This window comes from Aureococcus anophagefferens (genome assembly GCF_000186865.1).
Source record: "Aureococcus anophagefferens unplaced genomic scaffold AURANscaffold_22, whole genome shotgun sequence".
NCBI classification, from domain to species: domain Eukaryota; class Pelagophyceae; order Pelagomonadales; family Pelagomonadaceae; genus Aureococcus; species Aureococcus anophagefferens.
The window spans coordinates 585,987-600,787 of record NW_008705582.1 but is presented as its reverse complement, the minus strand read 5'-3'; the positions used below and the strand labels follow the sequence as shown (position 1 = coordinate 600,787).

Here is a 14,801-nt window from a genome sequence, read left to right as displayed (position 1 = left end):
TCGCAGATTTGCCGAGAGTAATGGGTTTTGCATCGTCGAGAGAATTGTGTGGAGTGTCAGGAGACCCTGTCGAACGTGCTCAAGCGATGCACCGCTGCCGGCGACTGGAGCCCCACCCCCTTCAGTTGACGCCGGTCGGACAGGCACATTACGGCCAGGGGCAGCGGTTGCAGCCCCCCGCCCAGGTACCTGAACTACGAGTGTAAAAAGTTGCTTGGCAGATGTTTCTTCGAGCATCTTTCTTTATAGACAGAGTGGATTACACCTGATCCCGGCAGGTGGCCAAAATTAAAAGCATCGGAAACTAGGCGAGCTGTGTCTAGGTCCAAGGCACCCGCAATGATGCGTCTAGCGCCCAACATACTACCTTCCCCGCGCCTCGATGATCGCGAGGGATCACCCTCGGACATCGATTGCGGCCTCTCAATTGGACGCTCGACCATGTGGATCGTATGACCGTCTTCAACATGATACCTACATCATATAATTCTAGGTTGCTTTTCGCCCGAAGCACATACTCGTGGAGCCTATGCCCATCCGCCATTACGCGACCCCGATATATGAGTCTCTGCCGCTCCTACCAAGACAATGCTCATAAGGAGTGGCACTCTATGGGATGTCACCATCGGGACTGCTGTCAAGTTACATATCTTCGACTTTAAATTTGAGACCAAAACGCTCGGATCCACATGCAATTCGTGCGTTAACTGATCCATCGTGCGAACGCGGACGTGCTGCACGTCAGGAGGATGCCCCTCACTAGGCGCGCTATCGTCCCCTGAAACTGGGCGGTGCCTGCCAAGACCTGATTCCTCTTCTGCATCCGTGGATGGACGATCTGGGGACAACAACTCTACCTACGTGATAGTGGGACTACGCCCTCCAGCCGACCCACCGCTCGGACTCATGTTACATACGGTCCGTGGCCTCATCCCAGCGAAGATACTTATCAGCTGGGTCAGTCGTAGCGTGTAATGCGTGAAAGGAAAGCAGCAGTGGAGCCACCTTATAATCACGGGAATTCGTATAATTGAATCCTAGTCCGGAGGGATGAAGTCAAGATTTTTCTTCAAAGACGTGAGACGATGCTGCTCTCTGAAGGTACTGAAGCTACCAGTGCTGGTGGACTCTCACCGCCTGTTTCACCTTGTCGAATCGCAGCTAACACCGATTCTTCGTTTATATTAACTGATCAATTGTATTGAGTGTGTTTCGCTGGGTATTGTATTTCCGTCCACTTGGCCTTTCGTATCTCCCACTAGCCTGAGCTAAAGGAAGCAGAGTAAACTCCTCCCTCAAGGGGGAGGCTGAGCTCAGTTTCAGGCTCTGACCACGGTCGACCCCCCCCAGAAGTACGAAACAATTGCTAACGATACCGGGTGGTCCCGGGGGCGGTCACGACGCGTCCGCCCCAGTCCGGGGACGTCCGCGAGGGACGGCGTCGGCCAGGGGCTCGGATGGGACGGCGTCGGTGGTGTGGCGCGCGCGCGCGAAACGACGCCCGCGGGCGAAACGCGCGCGAAAAGCGGACTCAGTGCGCCGCCGCGGTCGTGATCGCGCGCTCGGCGGCCGAGGTGATCGTGTACGTCGCGCGTGGCGCGACGGCGGTGGTGCCGCCGACGACGGGCTGGTCCTCGCGGCCGTCGCCCGAGTCGAGCTTTCGGAGAACGCTCCTGCCGTTCGCGCGGTAGATGCGGACGGTGAAGCGGCGCGTGTCCGCGCCCGTGCGGTCGAAGAGGCACACCAGGACGACGGGGTCCCCGGGGCGGTACTCCTCGTTGTCGTGCGTCCGCGTCGCGCGGTCGTCCGCGACGACGTAGCCCTTCCCGCCGCTCCCGCGCTGCTCCATGACGCGCGCGAGCAAAAAGGCGTGCGTGCTGCCGCCGCCCTCGCGCTGCGGGCGCCAGTAGTCGCCCGTCTCCAGCGCCACGAAGTCGCCGACGTTCAGCGACTCCGCGAGCGTCCACCGACGGCCCCCAACTAAGGGCTGCCCCGCGGCGGCAACGACGACGGGCTGCCCGTAGAACCGGCCACGTTCGCGGCGCACCTTCGGCTGTGCGCGAAGAAGTAGAGAGTGCGCGCCATGGTCCAAAACCCATGATCAGCAGACCATGCAAACGACGCTATCGACACCGATGTCGATTTCGAGCGGCTGTATCTGGGCTGAAATGCGCCAATTGCGCATTTCAGGCGAGGCGCTGATTGGCTACGCAATGGTTCCAGCGCTTCGCTCCGCTGGAGGCGGCCAGGACCGTCCCCCGCGGGCGCGCCCCCGCGCCACCCACGTCCCAGGGGGGCCTGGGACACGTCCGGCCAGGCGCCGGGGCCGAAGACGTCAACCCTGAATTAAACGGAGTTTCAGGGGGGAGTCGACCGCGACCCTAGCCTTCAATTAAAGGTGCCAGAATGAAGGCCGACGGACCGCGTTTGGATGGCGCAGCCACCTCAGCGGGGACGGAGGAGGGTAGGGCAGGGCGGGTGCTTCATTTGTACGCGCCCTTCGTTTCCGCTCCCGCCCCGTGCTTGGTAAGCAGGGGGTGTTATGGCGGCTGCACCAGATGCTGCAGTGCCTTTGAGTGCCTACCTAGCACTGAAGAAGGAGCTAACAGCGCAGAATCTTGCCAGGGTTGACCTCCTTCAGTAATGCACACAAAGCTGAAGTCGAATTCTACCGCACATTCCATTTAATATGCCAAGTACTTTCAAGAGCAATACGTGGAAATACTTACCTGATGGAACCTGAAAAGGGAATTCCTCGTAGTCTGTATAGTAGTGGACTTGAAAAAGGGATCTATCTGAATTGAGTAGCTTCGTGATTCCCCATCATCCCCGTAATTTACATTACCCTGTCCCCTCTCTATCGCGACGTCACACTATGGAGATGACACTGCACTTCCCCGTAACGTTGACATCAACGTTCCTTAGTACCCTAGTTTGGGGTATCTTTCTCTAAGCGACTCCACGACACGAACGAACACGGCAAAGGTACACCGTCAGCGGCTCACAGCAGCTTCCGAACCCGTGTGGCCCGACGTAGAGCGTAAACACCGGAATGGATGCAGGAATTTCACCAGGCTTACTTAAGTATGTCAACATTGAAAAACAGTGACCGAAAAGGCGATTGAAGCACCAGCGTCACACTATGATGAGCGTCTCGGGATTGGCTCTTGCCTCGATGACCCTCGGGGTCGTGGCTCTCCGCCCCACCAGCAAGCACGGACGCATGTAACGTTCTGCGCCAGAGCACTTCGCGTGTTGCACGATCATTGGATATAGGTATTATGCAAGACCACCCGCGGCAGCTACTGTGGACGCGGCGCACCTCAGCGTGATAGCATCAAGAAAAATAGCTGTATGTTCTGCATCATCTTAGGCTAACGCAGACATGACCGAGGCAGGTGTGGAAAATTGGGAGACCAAATATCGGGTTTTAACTCCGGTGACACTTGACAGCAAGAATGAGGAGTACACACGATTCGACAAGTACAAGTCCAAATATATGGGGCGATATAATAGCGTGGACCAATCCAAGACAGACATGAGTTACGCTGAATTTGGGGCATTGGTGACAGCACAAGAATACTCTTTCAAGAACGGCGACATCTTGACTGGCACGGTTGTGCAATATGATGGTCCACAGAAGGCCATGGTGGAGGTCGGTGCGAAGACAGCGGCCGTATTGCCGCTGCGTGAGGCAACGATTGCACCATTGGGCGATGGCGAAACGATCGCAACCTTTGTAGATGTTGGTGAACAGTATGAGTTTCAGATCGTATCGGATTCCCGTGATGACGGGCAAGTGACCGTTTCTATCAAGAAGATCATGTATGCCAAGGCATGGGAAACACTCTCAGAGTGGTATGCAGAAGACCCTGTCTTTGAGGCAGAGATCGTCCAGGTGAATCGCGGAGGGGCAATTGTTCTTGTCGAGGGGCTTCGCGCCTTTCTTCCTGGCTCCCACATCATGGGCAGTGGTGGTGCCTCCGAGGCTATGATTGGTAAAAAGATCCCACTAAAGTTCCTCGAAGTGAACCAGGAAGCCAACAAGCTTGTCGTCAGTAATCGCCGTGCAGTAATTGAACACTCGATGGCCTCGATCAAGCGCGGAGACGTGTACGATGGTACTGTAACTGCCGTTAAACCGTACGGCGCCTTCGTTGAAATCATGGGGATGTCCGGCCTTCTCCACATCTCGCAGATCTCATACGATCGCGTCGAAGACCTGGATGCAACGCTTGCATGTGGCATGGCCATTAAGTGCATGGTCATAGACCATGACAAGGCAGCAGGTCGTATTGCGCTCTCAACCAAGACCCTTGAACCTGAACCCGGAGATATGCTTCGTGACCCGAATCGCGTAATTTCCCAAGCGTTTATTATCTCTCTAATTTCACCATCTCCGATTTCGCCTGAGCTGCGTCCAACGCAGGTATTTTCTCTCGCAGAGGAGACAGCCGCAAAATATCACGCATCGGCCAGCGCCCGAGAGTATAATACATTACCCTTGTCGAGTGTTTGTCATGCAGGCTCGAGTCGAAGCCGAGAAAATTGCTCGTGAGCAGGCTGCGAAGGAGATGGTTCTTGGCCTTGGTGACTCACTGGGCTCCCTTGAAAGCGTGCTCGACCCTTCGGAGCCGCAACTTGATCCTGATTCCGAGTGAAACTAGCCGGTGCCAATCGAGCATCCGTATTGGTGTAGCATTGTGTCTAAATGGCCAGCTTCGTTCAGCCAGCTTCGAACAAGTAAAAGTAAGAGGATTGCGATGTTGCTTTCGCTAGCCACAAGATTCATGTTTATTCGAGACACACAACATCGATTCGAGACACACAACATCTTCCGGTCGGCAGTGCAGGCAGGTCGGGCACCCCACCACTACTAGCGGCCACTACCCGGGGTATCGGGGGCAGCGTGCCCGTGGGCCATGGCCTAAAAAAAAAATAAGCTACTACCTCCGAGGTATCCTAATCGCGATAAACAGCCACCTGCTACCATGATGAACGGCGGCTATCGCCCTCAGAACGCGAGTGTAATTATAGTGCGCTTGGCGATAAGCCAGCTACTAGGCTGCTACTAGGGAGCCTGCATTCCGCTCCTTGGGCTTTGCTACCCTAACTCCGCTCCCTAACTCGGGACTATGCTATCCTCCCTATGCTGGGGCGCTCATACTGGCCTGTGCTGGCTATGCTAAGTCTGCCTTATGCTGGCTATGCTGGGTTGAATACCAGCATACTCGGGTTCTAACAGGGTACAGAGGGGCGCACCCGCCAGCCCGCTCCGCCAGCCCTTCCCCCGGGTCGACCGTAGTCTAACGCGCCTACAGCGGCATGGGCGCGTCTGCGTGCACACGCTGCGAGGAGTGGCGGTACGCGACTTGCGGACTGTCGAGCGGCGGGTACCTGGTGGCATCTTCGGGAGCGACTGCGGAGACGACCTGCCCCGCCGGACGGTATTCTGGCACGGGCGCGAGCCACTGCGATTTCTGTCCCGTCGGCATGACCAACAAAGCTGGAGCCAGGCTGGATGGGAGGAATGTGAGCCGCAGCAGTTTTGGAACTGAACAACAGTGAGAGGGACTGTACAATTGATTGAGAGCCAATATTGGCTGAGACCTGATGATTCGCAGAGAGTAATGCAGAGAGTGATGAATAGCATTTGGCTAATGGCGTGAGATCCCTTGATAAATACGCAAACAAAAAGCTGCAAGAGAAATCCAGGTATTGACTCGATCGCGTTGGAGCCCAGGTTGCAAGATGAGGCAAGGCCTGGGACCGCAATATTGACCGGTGACTGAGGTCTCGACGTCCGACTTTGCTAGATACAGGCCTCCAATTCCAGGGATACGCCTATATAGAATCCGTGATTGGCATCGCTTCAAAACGCCAGCTTGGTCCCACGGTGAGAGCCCAGGCAAACTTCTGTTTCAGGGTCTGGAAAAAAGTTTTTCAATTGGGACGTCGCAACGTTTGCACCAGGCGACCGAGATGCGAGGGTCTAGGTAATTGGCTTTGGAAGTGCCAAGAGAGACTTCTTTGTTCTCTTCCTTATTGCGAAGGTCAATTTCAAGCTTCTTAATTTTCTCGGTCCAGATATCAATGCGTCTGGAGACATCCTTCTCATCAGGTAGCTTCGAAAAACGGTGAGCTTCAGCCTGTTTTGACTTATTTGCTTCACGTTTTTTTATCGTAGCGGCCTCATACGCAGCGGTTGCAGCAATCTTCTGCTCTTGAGTCCTAGCGTCATTCTTTAGCTTTTTGGCAGCGTCGACATCAAGCTGAGCTTGCTTGGTAGGATCTCGACCGGAATGAAGTTGCACGTTGTCTTTGCCAGCCTTCAATGTTGTGCGCATGTTCTGCAGTTCGCGCCGCTGATCCTTTAACTGCTCGAGCTTTTCAGCTTGTGCTTCAAGGCCTGTAGCTGCAGCAGCCGAGACGGTGCGCTGGTGATTGCAGAGAATTGCAACGATACGATTTGCTTCATTGTACGCAATGAGCTTGTCGCCAATTGATCTCATTTCGATAACATGCTCGGCATCTGGTAATTGGTTTTGGAGGGTCTCCGACGCGTTGTATGTCCGGAAAACCTTGGCGGTGAGTCCTGGCATGATTGATGAGAGATGCGCATTTAGTGAAGTCGGCTCGATGAGCTCGAAGACCTGCTCGTTCTTTTTTTTGGACCGGCACATTTCTCGAATGTTATCATAGGCCTGTTGGCCATGTTCATCGAAACCAGCAAAATCGATTGACTGTTTGAATAGAATCGAATCCTTGCCTAGGAATTCAAGGTCGACATCTTTCCCAGTTTTATGAAATGTGAAGTGTTCGACGCGAAGGCTGCAGCAGCCAACGGTGTCTGCCTCTTCTTCAGACTTTTCACCGCCAACACGGAGAGCAAGAGTGTCAATCAGCCACATAGTTGTGGCCTGCTGTTTAAGGTGTCGGTCTTTAGACTTGAGATTCTTGTGGTAGTCATGGCGCACGCGTTCAATGCAGCCTTTTAATTGCATCGCTTTTTGGAATTTTTTAAAGTCAGACTTTCCCTTGAGCGAGGAATTCGCTGCGAGCATGACATATTTATTGCTCTGCATCACGTTTTCATGCCAGGTTGAAAGCCAAGTCACCGTGTCATCATGCTTAATCTCACCCCAACTTCGGCCCAGCTCAAGGCAAATAGGCGGCGGTCGAGACGCACCGCAGTTGATTGATACTTGATCCGGCTCCACGCGTAACTTAACGACGCCTGTTTTCGGGTGCTTACCACGACCCCGGAATAGCGACGGTGGTTCCATGCGAAAATTCCCAACTTTCTCTAGATGATCATCCAGGATCGCATAGCCGCTCCGCAGCTGGCAATCATCTCGCAGCTCTCGCGCCACAACTTTTTCAGCATCAGATGCCGCTCGTTTCACAAATTTAAGACGATCCAGGTGTTTGCTAATGTCGGAGAAGTCGCATTTATCAAAGGACTTGATCGCGTGGCTTTTGCCGAGTACTTTGTGCCAGTCGTCCCAGAAGTTCCTCTGAAATATCTCTCGTTGCCCGCCCGACACCTGCCACACAGGGTAACTTGAGACGTATTTAGAAAAGTGATACCCTGCGCTACACGTTTAGCTGCGGTCCGTCTTCAGGCATTGCTGCATAAAAAGTTGCGAGTTCTTCTTGGTATGGCGTTAGCGAGATTGGCACGCCATCGTAGAGCACCGCAACACCGTGTGGTTTGTATTGCGGTTCGAAGGTCATGCCACAGTGCTCTAGTGTCTGCCAGGCCTTACCTTCCGGCGGATCCGGTGAATTCCACCATTCGAACGCAGCAATCCCCTGCTCTACGCGTTGGACACGCATGAGCTCTTTTGGCTTGATCACTTTCTTATTTCCCGCTGATTCGTTGTGTCCACTGCGCAGATTACCAGCGCTCTTCATTTTCTTGCGTTTCATCGCAGATATCTCCCCGTCAGAACCGGAGTCATGGCAAGACGCTCTACGCATCTTCTTTCTTGTTCCCTTCCCCTTGTCCGAAATCTGCACCACGCCTTCAGCTCGATTCCTCACAACAGTTTGGTGGTTCAACCGTGACAGGGGTAGGTCGTCGCTGCTGTCAGACATCGCGCCCACAGGGCTCTTGACTGTATAGGTAATCTTCGATTAGCCAGTAGCAAGGCCTGGAATAGCGCCCCAAGGAGCGAGAGAGAATGAGCTGCTATTTATTATTTCCGTCCACTTGGCCTTTCGTATCTCCCACTAGCCATCAAGCCTGTTGATGCTGTCAATGGCGCGGTCAGCCATGACATTAGTCAGGGCCTCACCAATGCTTTCGCCTATCATGGCATATAAGGCTGCCGATCCGGCTCCTTGGGCACGCAAGAATTCATCATGATAGTCGGCCATGGAGCTGGGCGACAGGGAGCTGGGCGACAGCCCCCCCCGCCAGTGCTCGTCGGGTTGGGTGACCCGTATAAAGGCCCCCGAGTGGTGGAGGCGGGCCTCCAACCGTTCATCCCGGATGCACTGGCAGTACCCCGGTCCATTCATACTAGCATACTCGGATTCTAACAGCTTAGTCAATTCCAAACTCCAAGCTGGACTTAGCGGCTCCATCATCTCTATTCCCTACCTTTGGTATGTGCGATGATAACCTTTAAGAGGAAACAAATTAATATTGGCACATTATGACTTTCGCCCGCGGTGAGCGAGCATGGACTCAGGTGAAGAGTAGTGGATCGTCACCATCGCCGCGATCTGGTGCAGCATCCGTTATCGTTGGTTCACACATGTACATATTCGGTGGCTATGGTGGTGGGTAATTGATCACTCTCCAGACATGACGGCGATCTAGGTGGCGGGCGCTTGGATGACTTCCACTGTTTTGATCTCGACAATACTATATGGAGCCGAGTTGAACCCTCGAGTGGTTCTTGCTCATCAGTGCATGGGACCTTACCAATGCTAAGGGTTAGATGTGTGCAGGTTTCACACCAGGTATGCGCGAGAACAATGGCCTTATAGAGTTCCAAGGAAAATTGTACCTCTTTGGAGGTAGGTTTGTTAATTTTGCGCTCGCTAACTAAAAGTGTACTCAGGCTACAATGGTCAGCAGTGGCTAAATGACCTGTTCAGCTTTGATCTCGGCACAAAGGAATGGCATAGTGTTGACCAATCAGGTCGCACCCCAACTATCCAAAAGAATCATGTGGAATTCGAAAATCCTCAGGTCAGCCACCTGCTTCAAGATTTGGATACGTATCTGTCGTCCACAACAACTTTTTTATTGTCTTTGGCGGCACGTAATTGCTGCGCTTTGCAAATCACGCCCGTGATCCGGAGTTCACTGCCCGACAGGCTATGATGGTTCTACTTGGCTGAATGATATGCATGAATACAATTTTGAAACTTGGAGTTGGGGTGCCGTCCACGCCACTGGCAAGTTTCAGCATCACTAGAACGGATCCCCGCAGTTCCAAGCATTCAGGCCAAATTCCGTCAATCCGCTCGTGTCCTTCATGGTGCAAAGAAGGAGACTCCGTCTATGTGTTTGGTGGTTATGACGGTGATGATGCTAATCAAAGGAGTCAAATCACCCCGGATTTCACAGGAGTTCAACGGATGAATGACCTTTTTGCGTGTAATCTAGATACACACACGTGATTCAAATACCTCGACCCTAGTCGACATGGCATGTCGTAGGTGGTGCCAACTTGTCTGCGGTGGTGCTGTTGTCACTTGCGTCCATGATTATTGTTTTGTTTCTTCACATAAGATGCACCTGACAGGTCCCAAGCCCTCGATATTTCCACGCCTGTGCAATATATGGCGGTCGCATGATAACCTTTGGTAATCCAATGTTGAACCCAACACCTTTCTCACCTAAACGTAGGGGGGTACAATGGTGCGGAGCGCTTGAACGACATGCATGAATATTCCTTTGCGACGTCACTTTGGACACAGCTTGATGTATCGGTGGGCGATGTTGATTGACGGCGTTGCCCAGCTAATGAGATTGAAACACAATTCAGATTCCAAACAATCCGTAGGTACCATCCGGTCGTTCGTCGCTAATTTCCCAGGTGTATTGTAATTCTCTCTTTATATTTGGTGGTTTGAAGCTGCGAGGCTCCCCCCGCCTATTATGCAAATCTGTTGATTGCAGGGTACAATGGTGCCAATGTGTTGAATGATTTTTATGAATTTCGCTTTGAGCCTGTTCTAATACCGCCACCTACGCTGGTAAACCCTTGCATACATGATAGACTGCAAATATGAGAGTAGCAACCTAGGTCGATGATATGAAGCGCCTCATCAACAATGAGGACCTGAGCGATATTATCTTCGTAGTGGAGGGTCGAAATGTATATGCATCAAAAGCGCCCATAGCTGGGCCCCTGTGCTATTTTAGAGGGAACTATATATCGCCAGGTGCATCTCGCGGCTCGCTCAGAACATTTCTGCGCAATGCTCTACGGTGGAATGCGCGAGAGTTTATGTGTTAAGATTGAGGTAAAGGATGTGAGCTACGATGTCTTTCTAGCCATGCTTGAATTTCTATATACCGACAGTGTGTCAGACATTTCACCGTCCTCGCGCAGCGTCCACGTCCATTGACTCTGCATTTGGGGACACTCCTGTGGTATCTTGTAGGAGTATCGCGATACCATTGATGGTGGCCTCTGAACAGTACCTATTGGACAGACTAAAAAGTCTGTGCCAAGACCAGATCCGGAAATCAATTTCTGCCACATGCGCAGCGTTTGCTACAAATGCAGATCATCGCAAGACGCCGCCTTTTCTTAGGTTGAAAATGTAGTGTCTATCTTTCTTGCGGCAAAACGCCATTCCGCAGATGTTCTAAAGGATATTTGTTTGGCATACATCCTTGAGCACCTCGAGGCCGTCAAACTTGAGCGTGGCTTCCAGGAGCTGAAACAAGAGCCAGACCTTCTCATGGAGATAATACTCGCTTCGTCTAAGTAGAGGCAGGAGGCTCGGTCGACCAGCGCGATCAGCCAATCAATATTGATTACTGAATCCCACTGCGATCCAATGCTCTCCAACGCGACTCATCGCTCTCTTGTACGATCCACCGATCTGGCTCACTCCCACGCGCCCGGGCCGGTGGCTCACTCCGGGGCACTGCGGGGCCAATCCTACTACAGAATCACTGCGAAGAATGTCCCGAATATATCGGCTAGCATAGCCAAGCCTGAACATACCTAGTCCCGCATATGCTCGATTCTAGCATAGCCGAGGCTGGCGGTATAGCCACGGAAGCTCGTTAAAGAACATAACGAACCGTGGTGAGGGGCGGGATGAGGAACAATGGTGAGGAACAATGGTGAGGACCAGTGGTGAGGCGCACCTTCGGATAGCCTGTTCTAGCCCCCGTACGGGCCACCAAGTCGGAAACTTCGCGTTGCACCTGAGAGGCCTCGACACCACCTTTGCGCCCCCGGCCATTAATTAAGACCGGCCTCCTATCGTGGCGAAGCACGACAAGTGGCAACGACAAGTTTAGCCGGCTAGACTCCAAACAGCGCCTGAGCGACCCTGAGGCTAGACCGCTCCGCTGGGCCATGATCATGGTGGTGGTCCTCTCCCAGCTCGCCGATTCCCTGGGGCCCGGGGCGGCGCGCAGGGGCGGCGTGGATTAGTTTTCAAGCCCACTAACATATCCCGCCGCGGCCGGCGGGATATGTTAAACGCCGCTCCAACTTGGGCTCAGGCTAAAGCCTCACACCGTTGACCTTGCATCGCTCCTTATGCCCCCTTTTGGTCGGCGGCGTTGCTGAAACAGCCCGCCAGCGGAAGTTTCCCCCTACCCAGCCGACCCTACTTGAGGGAGAGGGAGTTTAGATAGTAAATTAGGGTGGGCCCTAGGATCGGGGTCCGCAGCCGTGAATTCCGTCGGAAGCGGCGTTGGCACCGGCTTCGAGTCCGCGTACCCCGTCGACTTCACGAGTGCCTCCGCGAATGCCTGCTGGTGCACCTTGAGCGTGCCCCGCGCCAGGTCGTGCTCGATGTGGAGCCCGAGGAAGTCGCACGCCGTCGCCGTTGCAAAAATGGTTGTCTCTGCGGACTAGGAACTATACCAACAATACCATCCCCCCAAAAATTCGACACGTCCTCGTGTCCTCGTGACAACATCTCAGGGGCAGCACGAGTATGTTCTGTGACATGCCACGTACGTCGGAGCTCTTACGTACACCCTAACTAGCGCGGGCGATCAACCTGGATGACACCAAGGCAGCCCTCGCTAGATGTGAGATAAGAAAGAGAGAAAAGATACGGCGACGCGTATCTGTAGGGTAAAGATATAATGAGATAAATAGGGCGGATACATGCACTGCAATGCCAGCTTCAAACTAAGCTAAAGGTAGATACTGAAGGCGGAAATCCCGCCACAACGTTGGGGGAACCCCTCTGTAATGGCCCAGCGCGCAAGACGACATTGAGCTCTTTTAGATGCAACAAGAACCATAGGAATCGGTGGCCGTGGGGCCGAGAACGAGACCTACAAAGTTGTGGTTTGTATGGCCATTTCATCGATTTTTAACATTCCTCAGCTTATATCTCGGCTCGGGCTTGGATCAAGATTGTTGCATTTTAACCTTCCTCAGCCACAGATCTAGAGCGTATTATTGATTCGGAATGGGAACTTGCGGCTCGTCGTTGACGCCGGACGAAAAACAAGCTTTATCAAAATCGCGCAGCATCGAAGAGAAGAATGCAAATGATCATGCCAGAGATGAAATGACCATCAAATTGCTTTTGTTGGGAGCTGGCGAGTCTGGTAAAAGCACGATATTTAAACAGATGAAGTTGTTGTATGGGAAAGGATTCAGCGACGACGATCGTCGGGATTGGATACCAAAAATACACATGAATGCTATATCTGCTATGAGAGACTTGTGTTCGGCAGTCACCCGGCTTGGCTTGGAGCAAAAAGTATTGGACCAAACAGCATTTGCGCACATGCTCGATATCACAGAAAGGACAGAATTGACATCCGAGATATCAGGGCCCATCAAATCATTGTGGTCCGATCCAGGAATTCTTGAAGTTTGGGATCGCCGCAGCGAGTTCCAAGTCATCGAAAGTAATGAGCTCTACTTTAGAAAGATTGAACAGATCTCAGCACGCGGATACCTCCCAACTGATGAAGATATACTTGCGTCACGAGTACGGACCTGCGGCATCGTCGAAGAGACGTATGTCATCGAAAACGTCGAATTCGTCATCATAGATGTCGGCGGACAACGAAATGAACGCAAAAAGTGGATTCACTGTTTTGATAACGTAAACGCTGTGATCTTCGTCGCGGCACTATCTGAGTATGACCAAATGATGTTTGAGGACGAGACCCAGAACCGGATGTTGGACACGTTGCTGCTCTTTGAGTCCATCTGCAATTCTAGGTGGTTTCAAAAAACCGCTATGATTCTATTTTTGAACAAGCGAGATCTGTTTGCCAAAAAAATAATGAAAAAGGCCCTAACCGAAGTCAGCGAATGGCACGACTACAACGGGAAATCGTGCGACTATGACGAAGGTGTCAACTTTTTCCTGCAGAAATTTCTTGAGAAAAACCAGCAAAAAAACAAGGACATATACACGCACGTCACCTGTGCGACTGATACCGAGAATGTTAAAGTAGTATTCAATGCATCAAAGGATATCATACTCAAATTCAACTTGGAAGCATCGGGGTTCATGTGAGCCTCAACCGGGCTAGTCCCACAATCCACAGTGAACAATTGTCCGACGTAATGTGGCAGCCGCCGGACCTGTTATTGCTGCGTGGGCCCTGGCCTTGATCTGATCTGGACTTCTGGTGGATTGTTCGCTGCGCAATTCTTGCTTGCATTGCGACTAGAGACTCGACCTGAGTGGAGCCCCCTCCGAGGAGAGCCTGCGCCCTGGTACTTTGCTAGGCACTTAAGCCACACCAGCCGCCCTAGCCATATGGCGGCCCCCCTTGTGTGAGTAGCTCAGGCGAGCGCCACATAGGCCAACAGGCCCGGCGAGGGGGTGAGGCGCGGGGGGCAGTGCAGTGACCAAAACTCAGGTTCTGATAGCCTGTCGCCGCCTTTGAATATATTGATGTGCGGGGTCCCTTTTTAGCCGTCCAGTGCGCGCACCGACGGCCTTTCAGGCCCGCAGCAGAGAACCTGGCCCAGTGCGACGTGTTGGCGCCTCGTGAGGTAGGAGTATGGTCAACATTTTTGTTAAACTTCAGCAATTTTTAAAACAGGTTAAGGGCAGTCTAAGTGGGTGCTAAAGGAGGCTAGGGGGGTTCGGCCGGGGGGGTGTTGACCTTTGGCGCGACAAGATCGCAAAATGTTCAAGCTCTTCCTTTCCCTCTCCGTCATTGCGCCCGCGGCTGCATTTCTGTCGACGTCGCATACCTTCGGTTCGCTGACTCAGGTTATATTTATTCAGCTTACACCTAAAAACCTGTACTGATACTTAGGTCTCAGAGACCAAAGATGATCTCGCTGTTCTCGCAGGCGAGCTCAATCCAGTGGTTGGCTTTTGGTGGGACCCCCCAGCCCCCCCCCCCTCCCACTCCTTGCCCCCCGGGCCCTCCCCGCCTGCCCGTCAACCCCGTGGCAATCGCTGGCACGCGTGTTGATGACGACGTTTCGCCAATTCGCCAAACACAATATGCTTCTTCATGGAGAAGGCGCATTGCTTTCAGGGATCCCCTTGGCTGCTTGAACCTCGACTTCTGGCAGCTTGGGACCGAAGGCACGATCGGTTACCTCCGCCATGCGGAGATAAAACATGGTCGCGTCGCGATGGCTGGCTTCCTT

At 53.0% G+C, this 14,801-nt stretch overlaps 3 protein-coding genes across 3 annotated transcripts; 2 read left to right on the top strand and 1 right to left on the bottom strand.

Moving 5' to 3' along the window:
- Positions 1–3,278: 3,278 nt before the first annotated feature.
- On the top strand, positions 3,279–5,046 carry AURANDRAFT_54676 (hypothetical protein; the record flags this gene model as incomplete). Its single annotated transcript, XM_009041604.1, has 4 exons — positions 3,279–3,316; positions 3,374–4,357; positions 4,430–4,468; positions 4,527–5,046. The coding sequence occupies 3 exons, from the start codon at positions 3,386–3,388 to the stop codon at positions 4,659–4,661; spliced, it is 1,146 nt and encodes a 381-aa protein (XP_009039852.1).
- A 136-nt stretch (positions 5,047–5,182) lies between these two features.
- On the bottom strand, positions 5,183–8,118 carry AURANDRAFT_70313 (hypothetical protein; the record flags this gene model as incomplete). The annotated part of the gene is made up of 3 exons (XM_009041586.1): positions 5,183–6,231; positions 6,379–7,547; positions 7,603–8,118. The coding sequence occupies 3 exons, from the start codon at positions 8,098–8,100 to the stop codon at positions 5,922–5,924; spliced, it is 1,977 nt and encodes a 658-aa protein (XP_009039834.1).
- A 4,351-nt stretch (positions 8,119–12,469) lies between these two features.
- AURANDRAFT_38507 (hypothetical protein) lies at positions 12,470–13,970 on the top strand (the record flags this gene model as incomplete). The annotated part of the gene is made up of 1 exon (XM_009041605.1): positions 12,470–13,970. The coding sequence occupies one exon, from the start codon at positions 12,637–12,639 to the stop codon at positions 13,702–13,704; it is 1,068 nt and encodes a 355-aa protein (XP_009039853.1).
- Positions 13,971–14,801: the final 831 nt, after the last annotated feature.